General features: G+C 41.9%; 1 protein-coding gene across 1 annotated transcript; it reads right to left on the bottom strand.

Moving 5' to 3' along the window:
* Positions 1-2,945: 2,945 nt before the first annotated feature.
* On the bottom strand, positions 2,946-24,533 carry Nmd3 (60S ribosomal export protein NMD3). The gene is made up of 10 exons (XM_076200441.1): positions 24,398-24,533; positions 19,602-19,887; positions 19,112-19,252; positions 17,828-17,930; positions 14,802-14,952; positions 10,314-10,456; positions 6,980-7,122; positions 4,165-4,277; positions 3,433-3,609; positions 2,946-3,269 (listed from the first exon to the last, which is right to left on the bottom strand). Exons 1-10 carry the CDS (start codon positions 24,433-24,435, stop codon positions 3,068-3,070), a joined length of 1,497 nt encoding a protein of 498 aa, XP_076056556.1. The 5' UTR covers positions 24,436-24,533; the 3' UTR covers positions 2,946-3,067.
* Positions 24,534-25,337: the final 804 nt, after the last annotated feature.

The raw sequence follows: 25,337 nt of genomic DNA, 5'->3' as shown, positions 1-25,337 counted from the left end.
CTCCTCCATTTTCCTCACTCATCACGGTCATTTTCTTAGCATTTCCCACTGCAGGTATCTTTCCCTCCCTGCCCATCTTCCTCTTACTGCCTTCTCTTCCATTATCATCTCTCCATCTGCACCTTTTACCTTTTCTTCTCTACTTGATTCGCCTCCTCTTCCTCTCTTAATTTCTGTCCAAAACATCTTTTTATTACTTTCAAAATTTTCTGTCATACTCTTACCCCATTTCACATCTGCTCTCCTCTTTGCCTCCTTTACCTTTTGCTTTACTTCTCTTTTCTTTTCTTTGTACCTCTCATATGACTCCCTCGTCCTATTTTGTAACCAATCTGTGAAAGTTCGCTTCTTCTCTTCTACAACCTTCTTTGTTTCCTCATCCCACCATTCACTACCCTTCTATTTCCTCCTGTCCTTCTTGTTCCACACACCATCTTTGCACACTTTGTGACTCCCTCCTTGAACCATCCCCATTCCTCCTCCACACCTAGCTCTACTCTATCCTTCACTCCTCCTTCAGCTTCTTCTTGTACTCCTTCTCCTTTTCATTTAAAGAGTTCACTCTAAGCACCTCCCTACCTTTTGTCCCTTTCCTCTTTCTCCATCTATCCTCCACTCTCAACTTACCTTCCACCAAAAAATGATCTGATATTCCCCCACCCTCTCCCCTTAGCACATGTACATCCTTAACTCTTCCTATCATAATACTATTTACCACTACATAATCCATTAATGCTCTATCTACCACCCTCTCCCATGTGTACTTATGCTTGACTTTCTTCCGAAACACTGTATTTGCTATCATCAACTCTCTTTCTAGACACATTTCCACCATCAACTCTCCACTATGATTCTTTCCTGGGACTCCACATTTCCCAACCACTCCATCAATTGGACCATTTCCTACCCTATCATTGAGGTAGTTGGGAAGGCTTATGGAAGGATCTTGATTGAGAGGATTAGGAGAGGAAGAGGGAGTAATTGGTGAGGAACAGTGTGGATTTAGGACGGGTAGAGGTTGTGTAGATCAGATCTTTGTGGTAAGACAGATATGTGAGAAAGCTATAGGAAAGGGGAAGGATGTTTTTTGGGCTTTTATGGATCTGGAAAAGGCTTACGATAGGGTAGACAGAAAGGCACTGTGGGAGGTTATGCAGATATACGGGATAGGAGGAAAGCTTCTGGGAGCTGTCAAGAGTTTTTATGAGAGTAGTAGAGCTTGTGTCAGGATTAGAAATGGAGAGAGTGAGTGGTTTGAGGTAAAGGTGGGAATTTGTCAAGGATGCGTTATGTCACCCTGGCTGTTCAACTTATACATGGATGGGGTAGTGTGATAGTGGGTCAGGGATTGGAGACTATTAAAGAAAATGGAGAAATTTTGTAGGTGAGCCAGCTGTTGTTTGCGGACGACACTGCGCTTGTGGCAGGATCAGAGGAGGGATTGAGGAAGTTGGTGGCAGAGTTTGGGAGAGTATATGATAGAAGAAAGCTAAAGATAAATGTGGGTAAAAGTAAGGTGATGAGATGTACAAGGGGTGAAAGTGGCAGTAGACTGGAAGTGAGCATTAAGGGAGAGCGACTGGAGAAAGTGGATAGTTTTAGATACTTGGGTGCAAATGTGGCAGGAAAAGGTGGAGTGAAAGTGGAGGTAGAATGTAGATTGAGAGAAGCGAGTAAATGCCTTGGTGGATTAAAGAGTGTAATGAGGAATAGACATTTGGGAATGGATGCTAAGAGGAGACTGTATGAAGGAGTGATTGTGCCAACAGCACTGTATGGGGCAGAAACATGGAACATAAGAGAGGAAGGAGTTTGAATGTGTTTGAGATGAGGTGTCTGAGAAGTATGATGAGGGTTACTAGGCTAGATAGAGTGAGAAATGAGGAGGTGAGGAGAGCAGGGGTGGAAAGGGAGTTGGGAGATAGGGTTGATGAAAGAGTATTAGGATGGTTTGGACACATGGAAAGAATGAGTAAAGAAAGACTAGTAAAAGAGGTATGGAAGGCAGATGTGGAGGGAGTGAACATGAAGGGACGTTCTAGGATGAGGTGGATGGATGGGGTGAAGAAGCTTTGGGGAAGAGGGGAATGTCTGTTGAGGAAGGACAGGAGAGGGCAGAAGACAGGGGTGAATGGAGAATGGTTGTATATGGATGATGTTGTGATGCATGAAGTGGAATGGGCAGGGGGATGGGGGGTGAGGTAGCATGTGTGAGCAAAATTTGACGCAGTCCGAAGGGATTTCTCCCCGTCTTCTCCTTTTATGCAATGGGGGGACGGAGAGGGGGGGTCGCCAATTTAATGAAGCGGCCTTGCTGTGGATGCGCTGTGTCTTGTGACACTGCTTCTGACCCAGGGCAGTGGACAAGGTGCTAAGAAAAGAGGGAGGGTGGAGGGATGTGGTGTATTCAGGGATGGAATGGGTGGGAATGATTTTATGCCTTTTCCTTTTTGGCTACCTCCCTTGTAAGGGGGAAAAAGCCTTGGTATATGTAGGTATGAATTCAGGTATTGCTCCAGCTTGGGCATGTATTATTTCAGCTGCTTCTGACCCAGGGCAGTGGACAAGATGCAGGGATGACCCATCATCGAGGAGGTGCTAAGATAAGAGGGAGGGTGGAGGGGTGTGGAGTGTATTCAGGGATGAAATGGGTGGGAATGATTTTATGCCTTTTCCTTTTTGGCTACCTTTCTTGTAAGGGGAAAAAGTCTTGGTATATGTATGTATGTATGTGGCTATTCCACCTTGAACATTAATGAGTAACAGAAAGTAAGTATGTTGCCATTATAGTATAATGTTTGAGCCTTCCTTTAGTTTTATATATTCATTGTCATTTCTTTAAATTGCCTTTGCAGACAATACATATGCATCTCTTCCTACATCATGTTTGAATTTTCCTGATCTTTCACCATTTCTCCTAATTGTGGGTTAGTAATTACTAAAGATCTTAATTACTCTTTTATTTTAATGTAATTTCATAATTATAAATTACCTATGGCATAAAAATAATGTCAAATTCTTTTTACCCAATTGACCCAAAATCCCAAGAAGGTGCGACAAATTTCTCCTACTCCATCATAGGAGCTCCGTCACCCCCAGTTGCATCCTCTAAGACAAGGTCCTGCAACATTTCTTCAATGCCAACTGTGGGCAGTTCTCCCGCTTCACTTTCGTTGTCTGCTGCTAACTTGGCATCGTCTCTATATATATTGACATTCGCACGGAATTGTTCATCCTCCTCCAAATCTTCGAGGAAATCGGTGTAGTCCCTGTGGAAAGTAGAAATGTTCCTTACTAATGGTTCATGTTATGAACTTACTGGTACGCTGTTTTTGGTGTTAATCTTTTCAAACTTTCATTGTTAAATATAGCACTTTAGAAAATTTAATTTCGGTAGTGCAAATCTTACAAAAACCGATCATGAATACTCACTTGTTCTGACTGCTCGTTTCATCATCTAGACCAAGGTGTTTCAACTTCCACCTCCTGCGACGGTTACGGACAGATTTCTCCGCATAGACCTTCTTGACCAAAACAACATCTGGGATGCGATCTTTGTTCATCTTGTCCAGATTTGCATCATTCAAATTTGAATTGGAGAGGTCAAATCTGTGTAGCATGGGTAGATTTAACAAGTTAACATATGACCAAATGTAATAAAATTACAAAAGATAGGGGTGAGTGGACAATGGTTGTATATGGATGATGCTGTGATACAGGGAAGGGAGTGGGTGGGGAATGGGGGGGTTAGGGAGTGGTTATGTGTGAATGATATTTTGATGCAGCCTAAAGGATTTCTCCTTGTGTTCTTTTTTTCTGCATGAAGGACAGAGGGGGGGCACTGCCAATTAAATGAAGCAGCTTTGCTGTGGATATGCTGTGTCTTGTTGCATTGCTTCTAACCTAGGGCAATGGGCAAGACATAAGGGAATCATCTATATTTTTCTACCTATGATTCCACCTCGCAACAAAGGTGCCAGAATGTGCACCAGACTCGATGCCCAGTCCTACGCTTGGGGCATTCTGTGTTAACTTTTTTTATTGAATGGTTGCACACCTTTTTGGTGAAATAAACATTGTGAATATCTTACCAGACTATTTGTGTTTCACTTATCCAAGCAGAGTTCCTCTCACCACCATAGGAGATGCATCAGTAGTACTTACCCCATAACAGAATCGCCAGGTTTGAGTAAGTGCCCAAGATGGGTGCGGCAGAAGAACATGGCATCGGTGCCCAGGTCACTCATACGCTGAACCCAGACCTCAGCCACTTGATGCTGAAAAAATTGAAGCACTTAGTATTACTATGACACTGTTGAAAGTAATAAAGAATTGAGTCCATCAATTTGGGTGTTACTCGAGTTCTCTCTTGCACGAGACCTGCAGCTCCCACTGTCACTAGATTAGTTCATACATCACTCAGAGATTTTATGTTGCTGCCTAGAGTGGGTTGGTGTAGGGCAGTGCATTATGAGATGTCCTAGGTGAGGTAACTGTACCAGTGCAGGATGGCGACCTACAGCAGATATGCCAGTGTAATTCTTATTTGTCTTTTGCATGGTTTCTGCTGGGCTGATTTCTGGGGGACATTGGTTGTCTACTATGGAGTGCCTATGTGTGGAAACAATGTAGGGTAATAAGGCAGGTTACAGTGGATGTTTAAGTAGTAAGGTTATGGGTCTCTTGCAAGAAACCTGGGACAACAAACTAAGTGATTTCAGTATAATACTACTGTGGTTCCTGTCTGGAATTCTGCATCTGTGATAGTCTGTTCTTCCCCAACTACTCCCTCATGGGAGTGGGATGGTGAGTTTTAAGTTTATTCCCTTCCCAATCCTCTCAACATCCCATACATCTTACCAACTACAATAAATTGACTGATTCCTCTAAAGCTACTACCTGGGACTATTGATGGGTACCTGCTTGTGCTGGTCCAGCAAGACAGACAATTCATCAGCCAATTTTCAAAACCCAGGGACCAATGACAGGTATCTGCAAGTGGTGATTCCGCAAGATGGACACCAGATCTGCTTCCCATTTTCTAAACCCATCAACCACCTCACCTCCATCAGGAAGTGCAGCCCTGAGGGGCTGACACTCAACCTCCAGACTAGGCCCCAAAAATCTTTCTCTATCAACTTCAACTGTATGAAGGGATGGGGGTGTCACTGAGTAAGTGAAGTGGCCCTGCTGTGGATGTGCTATGTCTTGCTGCATTGCTTCTGACCTGGGCAGTGGGCGGGAGACAAAGATGACCCTTCATCCATTTGAGCTAACATGAGAGGTAAACAAGGGTGCTGGATGGTAGATTGATTTATGAAATTTTTGGCTTGAAGGCCAAGTGCCGGAGCTGGTGGGGTGCTGGATGGGAGTGGAATGGTGGGACTGGGTGAATGTCTTTGACTTGGCTACCTACCTTATAAGGGAGAAGAAGCCCTAGGTAAACAGATATATATATATATATATTATTAATTTATTACATTTTTTTCACACAAGGGGAGCTGACAACTAGCAATTACTCTCCTTATTATACCACTTTCAGGGTGACATAGAAACAGTCCCACACTCACACAACACAGACAGCAGTCCCAAACTTCTTCTTGGAGAGATCTATGGGAGGTTCTGAGGATCATTGCCAGCCACTACGGGATATGTGGGTTTTCCATTCTATGAAACTTGGGGCAAAAATTGATCAATTGATTCAAAACTCATCAAACCCCTCACTTTCATCAGTAGGTGCAACCCTGAGAGGCTGGCACTTGTCTCTGGACTGGGCCCAAAGATCTCTGTCAACTTGTGCTGCATTTCTTACACATTTTCACACACAGAGAGCTGATAGATGATGACAGCTTCCATCATTTAATACTTTCAAACATTGATATAGAAATAACCCAAAGTTTTCCTTGAAAGGCCTATGGGAAGGCCTGAGAACTGTGGGTTTTTCATTCTATGATCAGTCAATCCATTCCGCCAGGTCTCTGTTCCAGAAGACAAAAGGCCTCCAAGAATCCACCAACAGCCCCTGGTCAGGAGATCTGCACTGTGGAACTTGTGATGCCAGCAAGTTGGACCAAGGGCACGGTTTGTTATTTCCACACTACATCACCATCCTACCCTCCAGTTGGGGGAAGTTTGCAATGTCAAACTAAATCCTCATTACAACTGTCATTATGTCTCCTTTCTCCTTAAATGATTTGGTTTAATGTAGCAAAATTTGACCCTATCAGGAGGTTAGGATGGTGCCCCTTACAGAGGACTTTGTAGTATGGAATATAATGAACTATCCCCTTGGTTCAACTCGCCAGTGACAGGGTTCGAACTGCCACCACTTCACTCTCCGTCGCATTTATTGAAGCCATACATGCATTTGTCCAATACAAAGAAATACTTCCTTCCCTTAGACACACCTATCTTACTAGCCATTTTTATCTGTTATATTATATATACCAAGGGCTTCTTCCCCTTTATAAATGAGGTGTCCAGTCATGGCATGCATCCACTCCCACCCATGTCACTCACATCCACCACACTTTGTTTCCCTCTCATCTTAGCTCCTCGACACAGCCCAAGAAAAAAAAAAAAAAAAAAAAAAAAAAAAAAAAAAAAAAAAAAAAAAAAAAAAAAAAAAAAAAAAAAAAAAAAAAAAAAAAAAAAAAAAAAAAAAAATTATATATATATATATATATATGTTTGTATTAAATATCATACATTTCTAATCCAGGAGGTGGCAAGATAAGAGGGAGGGAAGAGGGCAGAGGGGAGTGGAGTATGTTAGGAATGGAATGGGTGGGAGTGGTTTTTATGCCTTTGTTTTTTGGTTACCTCCCTTATAAGGGGGGAAAAAGTCTTTGGTATATGTATGTAAATATATATGTATACATACAAAACAGTCATTTCCCTAAATGTTGCCCAAATGAAGAGGTTAATTCTATGATTCAATTATTCAAAACAGATCAAACCTACAACTTCACAAGCCCACCTTCTGTGATATTTGTCCTTGTCCTTTAAAAGTTCGAACATCTGCAATGTTGGCATCCATGACAATAAACTCTGTGAGGTGTTTTGAAGTACAGAGGGCTCCAAATGGTGTGCGCCAATACTGTTGACTACTAATTTCAGCCACTGAAACAAACAATACCTATAGTAGTAGTGTTTTCATGAGGAAAAATGGCTATTTGTTTATTGGTTAGGTTAGAGTAACATGATTTGCATTACTAAATACTGAAGATAGAATATAATACACAACCCAATAGAAAGCTTGGAGATGTGTACCCCACAGAATACAGTACCCTTTATTATATCTTCCTGCTGATAATCAATGTTTCTATCCTTGGGGACAATACATACATCCAGGGCTGTTTCCTTCTTACAAGGAAGGTAGCCAAAGTCAAAGGCATACATCCACTCCCATCTATTTCATCCCCACTTACTACACTCCCATTTACCACCCTCCTTCCCTCTTTTCTTGGCTCCTCCTGGATGACGGGTCATCCCTGCATCTCATCCTTTGCCCTGGGTGAGAAGCAATGCAGCAAGACACAGCACATCCATAGCAAGGCCGCTTCATTTAATCGGCGACACCCTCTCTCTGTCCCCTTATGCAGAAAAAGAGAAAATGCAGAGAAATCCCTTTGAGTGGTCTATCTATATACCAAGGGTTTTTTTCCCCCTTGTAAGGAGGTAGGCATGTATCCACTCCCATCCATCACCCTCTCATCTTTGCTTCTCGTGGATGATGGGTCATCCCTGCATCATGCCCACTGCTCTGAGTCAGAAGGAATGCAGCAAGACAATATATTCACAGCAAAGTCACTTCATTTAATTGGTGACCCCCTCTCCATCTCATGCAGAAAAAGAGGAGATGGGCGAGATATAAGAAGTGTAGTAGTGATAGGTATTCTTCAATGTTGATCATTATATTAACTGCCTTTATCATTTCTCAACTTACTTATTCCCACTTTTCTCCACAGCATTTGTGTAAACATGTCATTAACTATCTAGCTTCGTTTGATAATTTAACTACTCCTGAATTTAAATAAGAAAATCCTATTACATCACTACACTGCAGTGAAATAATATCTTAACCTGCTTCATATTCAAGAGAAGGAGGGGGGATGCTGCCATACTGCACATTGAGTTCATGCATGGTCCTAGCTTATATCCATTCTTAGGCTATTCCTGAAGTTTCAGCATCCACACACAAAATGAAAACCTGATCTAAACTGCCCCACAACACAATATTATTTCTTCTTTGAATGACCTATGGGACTGTCCAGTGGCTGTTTCTCGTTACTTGAAAACTGTGGTTCTATTGCAAGAGACCTGAAACAATAGATTGATTATATTTGTATTGATTGATACCAGTTTTCTTCTTAACCCTGTTTTCTACTTTTCATAGAATCTTTGGTATCTGAATACATTGACAGCTGGTGACATAGAAGAATGCTAACTGTATGCTTTGGAAAAGTTACCAACATGGTCTTCCTCTCATGCACCAACCCAGCGGCAGTTTAGGTTATCTGGAGGATGGGATTAGAACGAGGACACAGGAATAAAAAATAGTTATTTCATTCACCAAGGAAATCATTAACTAATACATTTGAAGAATATGATCCCATGAGCTCTAACCAATGTTTTTCTATCCCAAACCACCTATATATCAGCATGAACATTCCACAAAATTACACTGTTTCCACCTTTGATTTGATTGAGCAAGAGGAGAATGTCTGTTGAGCAAGGAGGGGAGGAGGCAGGAGATAGGGATGAGTGGAGAATGACTGTATGGATGATACTGTTATGCAAGGAAGGGAGGGATAGGGATGGAGGTAAGGGGTGCTTATGTGTGAATGATATTTTGACGCAGCCTGAGGGGATTTCGCCATGTCTTCTCTTTTTCTGGCAGAAGGGACAGAGAGGGACAGGGGGGTCGCTGATTAAGTGAAGTGGCCTTACTATGGATGTACTGTGTCTTGCTGCACTGTGTTTCACCCAGAGCAGTTGGTGGGTGCAGGGATGACCTGTTATCCATGAGGAGTTGAGATGGGAGGGGTGGAGGGGATAGTGCGAGTGAAATGGGAGGGGGGAGAAGCTTTCAGTATATACATACATACATATACCAAGGCTTTTTCCCCCTTACAAGGGAGGTAGCCAAAAAGGAAAAGGCATAAAATCATTCCCACCCATTCCATCCCTGAATACACTCCACACCCCTCCACCCTCCCTCTTATCTTAGCACCTCCCGGATGACGGGTCATCCCTGCACCTTGTCCACTACCCTGGGTCAGAAGCAGTGTCGCAAGACACAGCACATCCACAGCAAGGCCGCTTCATTAAATCGGCGACCCCCCCTCTCCGTCCCCCCATGCATAAAAGGAGAAGACGGGGAGAAATCCCTTCGGGCTGCGTCAAATTTTGCTCACACATACTACCTCACCCCCCATCCCCCCACCCATTCCACCTAATGCATCACAACATCATCCATATACAACCATTCTCCATTCACTCCTGTCTTCTGCCCTCTCCTGTCCTTCCTCAACAGACATTCCCCTCTTCCCCAAAGCCCCCTTCACCCCATCCATCCACCTTATCCTAGGACGTCCCTTCATGTTCACTCCCTCCACATCTGCCTTCCATACCTCTTTTACTAGTCTTTCTTCACTCATTCTTTCCATGTGTCCAAACCATCCTGATACTCTTTCATCAACCCTATCTCCCAACTCCCTTTCCACCCGTTCTCCTCCTCACCTCCTCATTTCTCATTCTATCTGGCCTAGTATATAGATAGGTTTAATGTCACAAACTCCCCCCTATCAGGAGGCTAGGACAGTGCCCCTTACATACAGAGGATTTTGTAGTGTGGAATTTAATGAACCTTAGTTTAACTTGCTGATGGCAGGGTTTGACCTGCCATCGCCTTGACCCCTGCCACAGAGTGATGCTTTTATCTGCTCAGCCAGCAAACATCCTGTTTCCATCTGGTTTATATGGTTTAACACTACAAATTCCCCCCTATCAGAAGGCTAGAAAGGTGCCCCTCACAGAGGACTTTGTAGCATGGTTCAACTTTACTGGTGGCATGATTCAAACCATCATCAACCTTCACCGCAAGTAACTATGTCCTAACCTGCTCAGCCAGTGAGCTTCCCACCTACTTTCTAAAAATACAAGTGAAGTACCCTTTCCACTCCAACATGAACCTCCGAGTTTTGGCCACCTGGTTATAAGTTCCATTGGAGTACAGGGAGCTCTGGCTACCATACCAGAATAATGGATCAACTCCCAAATAAAATTATTCTGAAAATTGTGAAACTTACACTGTCCTGTGTTGGGATCAATAACGCCTATGTGGTTGGTGATGCGGTGGAGGACGCACACTTGACTGATCCCACCAAGCTGATGTGCTAGCTTGGCTGGTAAGCAGATAATACTGTCTTTGCATACAGGCACAATCTCCACACTGTCAAAGAAAGAAGTACAAATATCTTTAGGAGTCAGCATATGAATAAATGAGAATAAAAATGAGAATGAATATGATGCAATGGCAATGACATACTTTTATTATATATATTTGCTTTTTGAATTGGATACCTCCCATATCACAGTATCATATATACACATCCATTTTCCAGGACAGTGGGCAGGATACAGGGATGACCCATTATTCATGAGGTTCTAAGATGAGAGGGTGGGAAGGGTGGTGAATGGGAGTGGAAAGGGTGAGAATGAAGTGGATGGATGTGGGTATGCCTTTGAACTTGGCTACCTCTCTGGTAAGGGGGAAAAAGCCCTTGGTATACATAAAATACACACACAAACCCCAAAGGTCCTTCCCCCTTATAAAGGGCTGGTTAAATCAAAAGCACACCTTCATATGATGAACCATCTCCCAGCTCAGCATCTTGTGTACGAAGGGTCCTCCGTGCCCTCCATCACACCACTTAGGTCAAGGGCAATGCACTGAGGCACCACTGTGCTTCTGAAGTAGGGTTCCAACAGCCAGAGCTGGTTAATCCTTACCATTTTATCACATGGCAGCCTCCCCTATTTGGCAGACTCTGCCAAATCTATTAAACACCATTAGTGGATGGAGCCCTTATTTGTACGACATTTTGCTTGTTTGAGCTTTATCAAAAACATCATGTACTTGATAAAGCTCTAACAAATGAAACATCAAACTAATAAAGACTCCATTCTCACATGGTGTTTATTTTGATAAATCTCCCCTAAACCACTTGTGAATCAACTTCTTCAACGAGTCAAATATTTGCGTGTACTTCAGGTTGACTGATGTATGATGATATATCACACTATTTACATTATAAAATACAAAGTTACTGCTGTTATACTTGTCCTCTTTCACCCTGAATATAGTATCACAGAAAATGTGATCAAGCCTGTTCACAGAATACGGGTTACAACTACAAAATAAATATTATCAGGATGTCGATGCTGGCATCCTCATATACCCAACTTGCAGCTCATGACACACATGTCATCATATTCAAGAGGTTAAACTTTGGGAGCAGATGAGAACAACACCCCTTCAGTCTATGTCACCCTTTAATCTATTCACAATCTCCCTTCAATCACTCCAACCCTTTACTCTTCACCCAGCCTCATAGACTTTCCCCTCACATCTAAGCCCCTCTTCACCTCATTCTTGGTGCTCTTTTCAAGTAAACTCATTTTTCTTTTCGCCAGTCTTTCTTCATTCTTTTCATATGCTCACACTACCTCCACACTCTTTGATCTACACAATCTTATAGTTCTTTCCATCCCTGCTTTGCACAGAATGGGGTAGGATTTTTTTTTATAAACAGTAGGATAAAAAGAAAAGAAAGAAATCTACATACATACATACATATACCAAGGCTTTTCCCCCCTTACAAGGGAGGTAGCCAAAAAGGAAAAGGCATAAAATCATTCCCACCCATTCCATCCCTGAATACACTCCACACCCCTCCACCCTCCCTCTTATCTTAGCACCTCCTGGATGACGGGTCATCCCTGCATCTTGTCCACTGCCCTGGGTCAGAAGCAGTGTCACAAGACACAGCACATCCACAGCAAGGCCACTTCATTAAATCGGCGACACCCCCTCTCCGTCCCCCCATGCATAAATGGAGAAAGACGGGAAGAAATCCCTTCGGGCTGCGTCAAATTTTGCTCACATATACTACCTCACCCAACATCCCCCTGCCCATTCTACCTCATGCATCACAACATCATCCATATACAACCATTCTCCATTTACCCCTGTCTTCTGTCCTCTCCTGTCCTTCCTCAACAGACATTCCCCTCTTCCCCAAAGCCCCCTTCACCCCATCCATCCGCCTCATCCTCGGACATCCCCTCATGTTCACTCCCTCCACATCTGCCTTCCATACCTCTTTACTTAGTCTTTCTTCACTCATTCTTTCCATGTGTCCAAACCATCCTAATACTCTTTCATCAACCCTATCTCCCAACTCCCTTTCCACCCCTGTTCTCCTCCTCACCTCCTCTCTCACTCCATACAGTTTAGTAACCCCTATCATACATCTCGGGCACTTTCTCAAACACATTCAAACTCCACTCTTCCTCTCTTATGGTCCATGTTTCTGTCCTATACATTGCTGTTGCCAAAATCACTCCTTCATACAATCTCCTTTTAGCATCCATTCCCAGATGTCTATTTCTCATTACACTTTTTAATCCCCCAAGGCATTTACTCGCTTCTCTCAATCAACATTCTACCTCCACTTTCACTCCACCTTTTCCTGCCACATTTGCACCCGAGTATCTAAAACTATCCACTTCCTCCAGTCGCTCTCCCTTAATGCTTACTTCCAGTCTACTGCCACTTTCACCCCTTGTACAACTCATCACCTTACTTTTACCCACATTTATCTTCAGCTTTCTTCTATCACATACTCTCCCAAAGTCTGTCACCAACTTCCTCAATCCTCCCTCCAATCCTGCCACAAGCGCAGTGTCGTCAGCAAACAACAGCTGGCTCACCTCCCACTTTTCTCCATTTTCTTTAACCATCTCCAATCCCTGACCCACTACCCTTGCACTACCCCATCCATGTATAAGTTGAACAGCCAGGGCAACATAATGCATCCTTAACAAAGTCCCACCTTTACCTCGAACCACTCACTCTCTCCATTTCTAATCCTGACACAAGCTCTACTACCCTCATAAAAACTCTTGACAGCTCCTAGAAGCTTTCCTCCTATCCCTTATATCTGCAAAACCTCCCACAGTGCCTTTCTATCTACCCTGTCGTAAGCCTTTTCCAAATCCATAAAAGCCCAAAAAACATCCTTCCCCTTTCCTATAGCTTTCTCACATATCTGTCTTACCACAAAAATCTGATCTACACAACCTCTACCTGTCCTAAATCCACATTGTTCCTCACCAATTACTCCATCTGTTCCTCTCCTAATACTCTCAATCAAGATCCTCCCATAAGCCTTCCCAACTACACTTAACAACCTAATACCTCTGAAACTACTACACTCACACTTGTCCCCTTTTCCCTTGTAAAGTGGAACTATACAGGCACTCCTCCAGTCCTCCGGCACTCTACCCTCTCTCCAGCAAACATTAAATAACCTCACCAGCCAGTCCAGCATCACTGTACCTCCTTTTTTTAGACATTCTGCATAGCATCCATCCAGACCAGGTGCCTTACCTGCTTTCATCATCTTAACAACTGCCTTCACTTCATCCTTCCTTATTTCTCCTCCATTTTCCTCACTCATCACTCTCATTTTCTTAGCATTTCCCACTGCAGCTATCTTTCCCTCCCTATCCTCTTTCACATTTAGCAACTCCCTAAAATATTCTGCCCATCTTCCCCTTACTGCCTTCTCTTCCATTATCATCTCTCCATCTGCACCTTTTACCTTTTCTTCTCTACTTGATTCGCCTCCTCTTCCTCTCTTTAATTTCTTTCCAAAACATCTTTTTATTACTTTCAAAATTTTCTGTCATACTCTTACCCCATTTCACATCTGCTCTCCTCTTTGCCTCCTTTACCTTTTGCTTTACTTCTCTTTTCTTTTGTACCTCTCATATGACTCCCTCGTCCTATTTTGTAACCAATCTGCGAAAGCTCGCTTCTTCTCTTCTACAACCTTCTTTGTTTCCTCATCCCACCATTCATTACCCTTCCTTCTATTTCCTCCTGCCCTTCTTGTTCCACACACCATCTTTGCACACTTTGTGACTCCCTCCTTGAACCATCCCCATTCCTCCTCCACACCTAGCTCTACTCTATCCTTCACTCCCTCCCACTCCTCCTTCAGCTTCTTGTACTCCTTCTCTTTTTCCTTTTCATTTAAAGAGTTCACTCTAAGCACCTCCCTACCTTTTGTCCCTTTCCACCTTTCTCCATCTATCCTCCACTCTCAACTTACCTTCCACCAGGAAATGATCTGAAATTCCCCCACCCTCTCCCCTTAGCACATGTACATCCTTAACTCTTCCTATCATAATCCTATTTACTACTACATAATCCATTAACGCTCTATCTACCACCCTTCCATCCACTACCCTCTCCCATGTGTACTTATGCTTGACTTTCTTCCGAAACACTGTATTTGCTATTATCAACTCTCTAGACACATTTCCACCATCAACTCTCCACTACAAAAGAAAACTAGATTGAGTAATTGCCAGATGATATAGCTGTAGATTTTACTAACTAATGCCAAGCAACTTGACAGTTTCAATCATTTGAGATCACATTCACCAAGGGCTGCCCCTTCACCTATCATGAAAGCAAAGGAGTTAACGAGGGACATGTGACTTACCTGAAGGTATACTTGTAATTATAGGTGTTGGAGTGAACATCATGCGAGATAAGTTTCTTTGAAGGTGTCCACCGACATGGTACAACAGACATGAAGAAGTCAACCATTCGCCGTGCACCTTGATCATTTGCGTAGAAGAAATCTAAGCCCTCTGTAAATATGGACTGAATTAATATAATCACTTCTAAGTTCCTTTACCAGTGCACCTAGGTCTCTTAACCTCTTCCATACGATAATACCTATGTAGGCATCATAAGATGCAAGAGTATATATGAGGATGCCAGCGTTGGTGTCTTGATTATATTTATTTTGTAGTTGTAGCTGAGTGACCCCCAAATTCTGTGAACTGGCTTGATCACATTTTCTGTGTTTATTATTACTCAGAGTGAAAGAGAACAAGTAATACAGCAGTGACTTTATATCTTACAACGGAAGAAGTACAATGCATTATCGAACCATCGTACACTAGGGATCCAATGCTGTGTCCAAGACTTTGACTCGTATTGAAGAGGTTACTCCAACACTTGCCAATTGTCACTTGTGCGGACGTTTGGGCCCAGGACATAAACCCACTTTGGGAATTGGCCCCGGACATAAAACAACACCAATTCCTGAAGTGGGTTTATGTCCTAGGGCCAAATGTCTGCAAAAGTGGTGGTTGGCGAGTGTGGGATTAAGAGACTTATTAGGTGTATTAAATAAAATTACAGCAAGAGTATATGGAAAATGTTGTGATGCATGAGGTTGATTGGACGGGGGAATGGGGGTGAGGTAGTGTGTGTGAGCAAAAATTTTTGACGCAGCCCGAAGGGATTTCTCCCCATCCTCTCCTTTATATGGGGGGACGGAGAGGGGGGGTCGCCGATTTAATGAAGCGGCCTTGCTGTGGATGTGCTGTGTCCTGCGACACTGCTTCTGACCCAGGGCAGTGGACAGGGTGCAGGGATGACCCGTCATCTAGGAGGTGCTAAGATGGGAGGGAGGGTGGAGGGGTGTGGAGTGTTTTCGGGGATGAAATGGGTGGTAATGTTTTTGTGCCTTGTCCTTTTTGGCTACCCCCCTGGTAAGGGGGAGAAAAGCCTTGGTATATGTATGTATGTATGTACAGCAAGAGAGTACAGGTCTCTCATGCTATGTGTCAGTTCAAGCATATGATCACTATATAACCTTACATTGCTATACATTTGGAAAGTTTCACTTTTATGATACATATAAAAAGCCCTCTTCCACCTTATGGGGGTGTCTGTGTGACTAAGTCAAAGTACACATCCACCCTACATCTATCCAAAACCAATTTATTGTTCTTCCCATCTCAGGATGAGGATGAAGAGTCATTCTTGTCCCCTGCCACAGAGAAAGGAGACAGAGATATGAAAATCAATGTATTCATGCTACACGGAATAAATATCCTCTGGGCTGTGATAAAAGTACAGATTGACCTCCCATTAACCCCTTCGTTACCGACCCGTCAACCTTACGTAAACAAACGTTTCAAACCGTCCCACAAATGGCTGGAGCCTTATGTTTGTAAACACAGACACTTGCCACCACGTGGGTAGAGATAACCCTGAAACCGAGGCCTTGAGAGCCCTCAATACACACAGCTTATAACTGTGACACGTGCGTATCACGGGGAGCACGCTCGGTTCCTGGCGGGTGCACTCAGCTGTGACACGCATGCGTCACATAACACACATCCGGTACTCAAGGGGTTAACGGATGTTAATTAGCTGTGTTTGCGGAGTTTTTGGTGCTGTTGTTAAGTGTGTGCAATCACTATGCCACCCAAAAACCACTCCAAATCAACGGATTATTCACATCAACGGACACCGTTACCCTCCTTTTAGTCCGTTAATGAGAGGTCAATCTGTAAATGAATAAGATGGAGTAGATAAAGGGTGATGCAGATTATACACCAGTAAACACCTAGTCATCACCTTTGGAATGTACGTTATGTGGACTGTTGGGGCAGATAACAGTCACTACTAGGAATCAGGGAAGCGTGGTACTTAAACCCATGACTATGCGGATGCAAGACCTAAATGCTTCTACTTGCACCAGCCACACACAAAGGATTATAAATAATCTAATGGCATTTTCCCCCTTTGAAGACTATATGAAGGGGTTGATTGTGTCTACAACACTGTACTGGGGCTGAGACTTGGATTTTAAGGGAGGCAGAAAAGAGAATTTTAAATGCATTTAAGATGAAGTGCTTGAAAAGAATGATGGCCATTACAAGGATGGATAGAGAAAAAAGGAAGCGAGGAGAGTGAGGGTAGAGGAGCTGGGAAAGATGAAAGAATACTAGGATGGTTTGGGATTTGGAAAGAATGAGTGAATAAATGCTAGCAAAAAGTGTGTGGAAGGTAGAGGTGGAGAGAACCTGATGGGTAGACCAAAAACGAGATTGATGGATGGGGTGATGGGGGCTTTGCATAAATGAAAATGTCTTTCAGGAGAGAAAGGAGTAAACATAAGATAGATGAGTGGAGAATGGTTATTAACAGAAAATAAATTGACACTGCCCTAAAAAATTTCTTCTCATCTTTTCTATTTTCACACAATGGACAAGGGCTACCATGTAAATGAAGCAGCTGGTCCTGCTGTGGATGTACTGTGTCTTACTGCTTTGCTTCTGACCTGGGCTTTGGGTTGGGGATGGAGATGACCCTTCATCCATAAGCAGTTATAATAAAAAAAAAAGGAAATGAATGATGGTTGGGAGTGGGAGTGGGGGTAGGTGCATGTCTTGGCTGGCTACCTCCCTTATAAGAGGGAAGAAACCTATTGATATAGTAAGTGGGGTGACGAAGAATGCTTCAACTCTTCACAGGAGAAAAATACAGATAAATGACATGGAGGAGAAGAAAAAAAAAAAAAAAAAAAAACTAATAATAATAATAATAATAAATAAATAAAATAATACTAATAATAAATCAATAAATAGAATAAAAAATAAAATAAAATAACAATATAGGCGAATAAGAAAAACTAACATAAAATCTAGTCAAACTTTAACTCACCATGTGTGGGTTTGATGCCAAGGGACTGGTCATGGGCTTTATGCTTCAGGATGAGCTGCTCAAGGTAGTAAAATGTCCTCTTGTGGTCGGTCTTTTGACGAACCTGTATGGACAGACATCAGCGAGATAAGAATGAACCCATAAAAATATATATAAATTATTTGGTTTAATGTAAGGGAACTCCCCTTCTTAAGAGGGATAAGATGGTGCCTCTTTACAAGGGACTTTTAGGAGCATGGAAATTCAATGTTGTCTGTCCTCATGATGAACTCGATTACTACTATACAACAGCTGCATACCATTTCTACTCCTGACCTCTCACCAAAGATGCTCACTCCACTAAACTTTCCTAGTTTAAGGCTCTCCACCCTACAAATTTTCAATTAACTACCTCAGTGATAATGTCTATCATGGAAGGGGTGGGCTGAGTATAAAATTCATGTATATGTAAATTGAGCATACAAATATAAGAAATTGTGCTCAACTTATATCCCTCTTGATAGGGCAATGGGTTAAGGCACTGTCCATTTGTTACATATCAGCTAGGCTCAGGCTCTAGCTTGACAGCGTATCAGTTTCTGAATATATGCTTCCATCAAGCTCCTTGTTAATCTCGATCGTGTTTCTGGGCAGAGAAACTGTTGGCAACTAAAGATTGTTGCTATCTACCAAAAAATGAGACAAAGATGAAGACAAGAACAAAGAAGACAAAGAAAAAGAAGACAAATATGGAACATAAGAAGAAGAAGAAGAAGATGAAGAAAGGAAGAACCAACTCCATACATATACCAATGGCTTTTTTCCCCCTTACAAGGGAGGAAGCCAAAGTCAAAAGCATAAATCCACTCCCACACATTTCATCCCCACATACTGTACTCCCAATCACCACCCCTCCCACCCTCTTTTATTGGCTCCTCCTGGATGACAGGTCATCCCTGTATCTCGCCCACATCCTGGGTCAAAAGCAATGTAGCAAGACTAACCAACGGTTAGTGATACTCACACCGTAAATTATAAAGTAAATTTATCAAAGCACAAACAGACGTGCGTACACTTCAGAGGCCGTAACAATACTGCCCCATGCCAAACCTTGAGTTGGCGTGAAAAAGCATGCATGAATTGCATTTGCGATTACAATAAAAAATGCTCACAGAAATATACAATAATAAATATATATTAATAAATAAGCAATACTGGAAATATGTACATACAAAACACAAGAAATATGTCACCATTACATTTATAATAATAAAATCGAACTCTTGTAAGAGTTGCACCACCTACCTGCACCAGTGCCCTCCAATAGTCTTTGGCTTCCACACGGTGGCAGTCATCACACATCTGGTGGTTGACAATGAACTCCACAATGAACTCCTGCTGCAGAACTGCCCCACTCTGGATCTCCTTCTGTATCACTAGCTTTACCTGTGGTACAGTTGCTATAAGTTAACTGATGGAAAAGTCGCCATTTGGGTTCATCTTCAAACATCAACAATTTTGGCTCCATTCATGTTAAAAACTTAACATATATCCAGTGTGTCACAGACAGAGTGAGAGATAGAGAGAAGGGGAAGGACAGAGAGAGTGGGGGGAGAGGGGAGAAACTGAATGGCATTTATACAGGCTCCTGTCAGGTTGTTTCATGCATCTCCATGTCACCACTGCTAGACAAAGGGAAAAACTTAACTCCCAGTGTACTTTATTTCATTCCTTTCATTCTGGTTGTTGTCAACATGTTATCTATGCACCTCAGTGTTACAGTATCTCGTCTTACCTTAATGCGTTTAGAGTGCGGTTCTGTCCAAGAAAATCCTGCATCGATCAGGCGAACTTTGTTGATTCCTTTGAGCTTCTTTAGGCAGAGTTTGAGAAGGTCCCGTGACTCCAGGGGTGCAAAGATCCATGCTGAGGGAGGGTCTAAATAACGCTCACATCCCCGGCAGAAGTACAAGGTACCCTGCTTGGGTATGCCTTGTGAGATGTCGTTCTTGACTCGCAGACAAGCAATGCATAAATTGGTTGGGTTAGGTTCTATTGATGTTCCACATTCACAACACAAGCTGTAGGTAAATCATTGCAATTATTTATCAATGTATTTAAAAAACGAATGCCCAGCACTCCCATACAAAAAAGTGGTCAATTTATAGTTTCACCCAACCAACGATTTTCTTATGTGGCTTACGTGTTTCTGATGAGATATGTTGTGTAGTGATTGATGGTGTACATCATTTCCGTTGCAAATGCGTAGTTTTCAAGTAATGAATAATTAAACTTATGCCTACATCTCCCCAACGATCTTTGGGGACCTGTGGGAAATCGGGGTTTTTGGGCGGGAAGCATTAAATTGAGTAATGCGTATTGCAAAACAGGTCTAAAATCAACAAGAACACAAGAAATATATGAAAATACATAAATTACACCTTTGATGGCGGCAGTGGCGGTGGCTGATGCGAGCATAGCCATGTTATTGCTGAGCAGTGTTACTGACGATTCGCAAAATTTCTCACTATCCGCTACATTTAGCAAAGCCCACTCGGCCTACGCAAGAGTTAACCCTAAATTAGGGAATAAATTCATGAAGCTTCGAGAGGACCGAGAGTTGTGATTTTGCGTACAACTAACCTAACCTAACCTAATGTAACCAAACCTCAACCTACCCTACCCTAACCAAACCTAACCTCAACCTAACCTAGCTGGGGGCCTTCCCCCAAACCCCACCAAAGCACTCTTAGTAACGTAACTTGAGCTCTCTTTAAAGTATAACTATTAGTATAAATGTGTTTATCTATTATAACTAATAGCTAATAAACTAAATGGTAACCATATTTGCCATAAATTAAAAACCACAATAGCATTAGCATTACCTTATGAGGAAGAGGTTGAGGGTTGTGGTGGGCTTCGCTAAATGTAGCGGATATAGCGAGATATTTTATGAATCATTGGTAACGCTGCTCAACAATAACATGGCTACGCTCGCATCAGCCGCCGCCACTGCCACCATCAAAGGTGTAATTCATGTATTTTCATATATTTTTTATGGGTTCTTGTTGATTTTAGACCTATTTTGCAACACGCATTACTCAATTTAATGCTCCCCACCCAAAAACCCTGATTTCCCACAGGTCCCCCAAGGTCGTTGGGAGATGTAGGCATAAGTTTAAATATTCATTACTTGAAAACTACGCATTTGCAACGGAAATGATGTACACCATCAATCAATCCACAACATATCTCACCAGAAACACATAAGCCACATACAAAAATCGTTGGTTGGGTGAAACTATAAATTGTCCAAAAAAGTGTATTTACCTAGTTGTATTTACCTAGTTGTATTTTGCGGGAAGGGGAGCTATGCTCGTGATGTCCCGCCTTTGTATCTTGCAGTGTCTAGTTTGTTTTTAAATTCATGAATGGTTTTTGCGCATACTATTTCATTGTCCAGTTTGTTCCAAGTGTCCAAAACTCTATGAGGAAAACTGTTTTTCTTCAGTTCTCTTCTATAGCTATGTTTTTTTATTTTCTTTCCATGTCCCCTTGTGTTTCTTTTGTCCCAGTTAAGTAAGTTCTCTCTATCGAGTACCTCTGTGCCTCTCATGATTCTGTAGATGGTCAATAGGTCACCTCTCTCTCTTCTTTGCTCCAGTGTCGGTAACTCCAGTTTAGCCAATTTCTCCTCGTATGATAGGTTTGCAAGTGCAGGTGCCATTTTTGTAGCTGCTCTTTGGATTCTTTCTATTTTCTTTATATTCTTTTTGGTACTGGGGGACCACAATGTCGCCGCATACTCTAATCTAGGCCTTATCAATGTAACCAATATTTTTTTTATCATGTCTTCGTCCAAGTATGTAAACGCCACTTTTATTGATCTTAGCAAGTTGTAAGTCTCCCCGACAATTTTGTTAATCTGTATATCATAGGACAAGTCGTTCGTGATAATTACTCCCAAATCTTTTTCGGATCCTACTTTCTTTACTTCTTTGGTTCCAATTGTATATTTTCCTGATATTCTGTTTTTGCTTTTTCCAAACTCCATTATGCTACACTTCTTAGTATTAAAGTCCACTTCCCATTTCTGACTCCAGTTCCATACCCTATTTAGGTCTTCTTGCAGTGTGTGTGTGTGTGTGTGTGTATATGTATAATATATATATATATATATATATATATATATATATATATATATATATATATATATATATATATGTGAGTGTGTGTGTGATTCACCATGGTCTTGGATCATGTATTGGACTCGTGATCGACAGTTATTAACCTCCGAGATGAGAGCTCAGAGCTTGTATGACTGATCTATGGGTAATACTGCCACCTTACACACACACACATCCCCAACTCCTTGCCCACAAGAGTTGGAGTAACACCCTGCAGCGCAGCAGTACTGAAATTACTTCAGCCCTGGGCGGGAGTCAAACCTGCACTGCTGCAGTGGCAGGCGAGAACTCTAACCACAGCACCACGAGGTGTGTGTATGTGTATTTACCTAATTATATTTTATGGGAAGGGGAGCTACGCTTATGGTGTCCCACCTTTGTATCTCGCAGTGTCTAGTTTGCTCTTAAATTCGTGAATGGTTTTTGCACACACTATTGTTTCGTCCAGTTTGTTCCAAGTGTCCACCACTCTGTGTGGAAAACTGTTCTTTTTCAGATCTTTTCTATAACAATCGTTTTTGAGTTTCTAACTTTCTTTCCATGTCCTCTTGTGTTTCTGAACTGCACACGAAAAGAGGTATGAAAATCACATCCAAAGCCTATGTAAAAAGCCTGGGCATTCACTTGAGTGATGATGCCACTTTCCAGCACCACATCATGCAGTCAGTGAAAAGAGCACAAGGGATGGCCAGCTGTCCTAAGGACTTTCTCCTCAAGAGAAGTTCAAGTGATGCTTACCCTCTGGAAGTAGCTTATTCAACCGATCCTGGACTATTGTAGCCAACTTTGGTCACCACACAAACGCAGAGACATCCAGATGCTTGACGCTGTCCAAAGGAACTACACCAGGCACATCAAAGGGATGCAAGATCTCAACTATTGGGATCGCCTGGGAGCACTAGGTCTATACTATCAACAAAGGAGGAGAGAAAGATACAGGGCCATTTACACATGGAAAATCCTTGAGGGACTTGTTCCAGACCCCACACCCTCAACAATCAAGCCATACCACAGTGTAAGGCATGGGCGTAAGTGTGAGAGAAACTCTCCCATCAAGAGCCCTGGAAAGGATTAAGACCCTACTGGCCGGTCTCACTAAACGTCGACCAAACCCAAACAATGACGGCTTTTGCTCAAATGCATAATCTTATATAGAAATTAGCATATGGTTGCATTATTTGACAAATTTTCTTTAAAATGTGTGATTTTCATGTAATTTGATCAAAGAGAAGTTACATTTTTATCGTCTGCAAAATGACCAAAGTCGACCACTGCCGACCAAACCCAAACAATGATGGCTTTTGCTCAAATGCATAATTTTATATAGAAATTAGCAAATGGTTGCATTATTTGACAAATTTTCTTAAAAAGGTGTGATTTTCATGTAATTTGATTAAAGAAAAGTTACGTTTTTATCCTCTGCAAAATTACCAAAGTCGACCAACGCCGACCAAACACAATGACGGCTTTTGCTCAAATGTATAATCTTATATAAAAATTAGCATATGGTTATATTATTTGACCTATTTTCTTTAAAATGTGTGATTTTCATGCAATTTGATCAAAGAAAAGTTACGCTTTTATCCTCTGCAAAATTACCATCCACAGCTACGAATGCCGTCTGTTATTGTTTGCTTTTGGTCGGCTTTGGTCAGCGTTGGTCGACTCTAGTCGACGTTTAGTGAGACCCCTACTGGCAACCAGCCTAGGCCATGAGGGTCCAAAAATCTTTAATGCCCTCCCAAAAGAGGTGAGAGAGAAAACTAAATGCTCGGTGGACAGCTTCAAACATGCACTGGACAGGTTCCTGCGGAAGGTGCCAGATTACACCGCCATCAGTAGGTTCTCTCCAAACTCACTACCAGACCAACTGACCCTCGTGAGGAGGGACAACAGGACTGGCAGCAGTGGTAGACCACTACGGCTGTGAGGATCGACCTCGGAACTTCACTAAGTAAACTAAGTAAGTAAGCGTTGTCCATGAAAAACTAGAGCATATGGATGTGAAGACCAAGATCATGGCATGTTTGTGATGTAATGTATCACTTAGATATAAAAACTTGTTATCACTCCTATTGACTTTTATTGTCTCTGATGGTTTTATATATTTAATATTATATAATACATAAGATCCTTTTTAGTTTTTATGGACAAACATGAAAAAATAAAATTATAAAAGATTACTATCCCAAAATAGTGACATATCAATTAAATATTGAAATTCAAGAAGTCATAAATATATTAAAAGCAAGAAATAAAAATAATGAACCTGATTTACATCGGAAACCTTTTTGGGACATTAATCTAACTTTATTGGTACCATGACGTAACATCGTAAAAATCCAGTTTTCTACATGAACATTATGCCAATCATAAATACAACATGTCTTCCGTATATACTTACATCATACCTTGAGTAACTTCAGGTTTTATATACTCCATTTTGGTGTCTGTCCTATTTAACTTGTCCCTAATCACCCCACACACACGACCATAGCCTCCTTGTCAGCCACATGGATAGTCGATTGTTTATATTTTAGTGACAAAATAGTGATCAATTATGTAAATAAAAATAATCTTAGTAAAAATAAAAATATAACTTATTATATACATGTTTTTACAGAATATCAAGAATGACCAAAATGTGGGAATATCATTTCTGACATGCCTAATATGTATAAAAACATTATGCCTACTTACTCCCTAAGACGTCACGCTAAGCAGCCGATACCAAGGCCAGGTGCGAGGACATATAGGCCTACGATTGAGTTGTATCTGTTCCATAATCTTCAGTTTTTTAATTTGCCTTCCATGCTCTCATTACGTTCCTGATTTGAGGGCCTAGCACTTTTTTTCTTTTCATTCTCACTTCTTTAATTTCACAGTTTTTTTGCGTTCTTGACAAATCTTGAAAATGAAGTGTAATGAGAAATAAGTATCGGTGAATGCACGCAAAGAGAATTTTTTATGGAAGGCCGACGAGAGAGGGGCACTGCTCCAGATGTCTAGGGGACCCAAGGAGAATAAGTTTAGTTCAGCATTATGTATTCATGTCTCGCCTCTTGAAGTGGGTGCTTCGGGCCCGCAATGGGTATAGTCAACCATGAGTAAGCTAGTGTCGAACAAGTGTAACTAAGATGTATATATAGAGAAAGGAGAGCGGGGATGGTGAGCATAAGGTAGATCAAGGGTGATGAAGTAGTCTGGGTACATGGAAAGAATGAGAGGGGAAAGACTAGAAAAAATGTGAACAGAGGAATTTGCTGGAGGGAACTTGAGGGGAAGATTAAGGATGAGGTGGATGGACTGGGTGTACGGGCATTGGATGCAACAGGAATGTTGAA

The sequence above is a fragment of the Oratosquilla oratoria genome, chromosome 17 (genome assembly GCF_046742065.1).
Source record: "Oratosquilla oratoria isolate Oo_2021 chromosome 17, ASM4674206v1, whole genome shotgun sequence".
Taxonomy (NCBI): domain Eukaryota; kingdom Metazoa; phylum Arthropoda; class Malacostraca; order Stomatopoda; family Squillidae; genus Oratosquilla; species Oratosquilla oratoria.
Note: the sequence above shows the minus strand (reverse complement) of the source record. Positions and strands in the feature narration are given on the sequence as shown.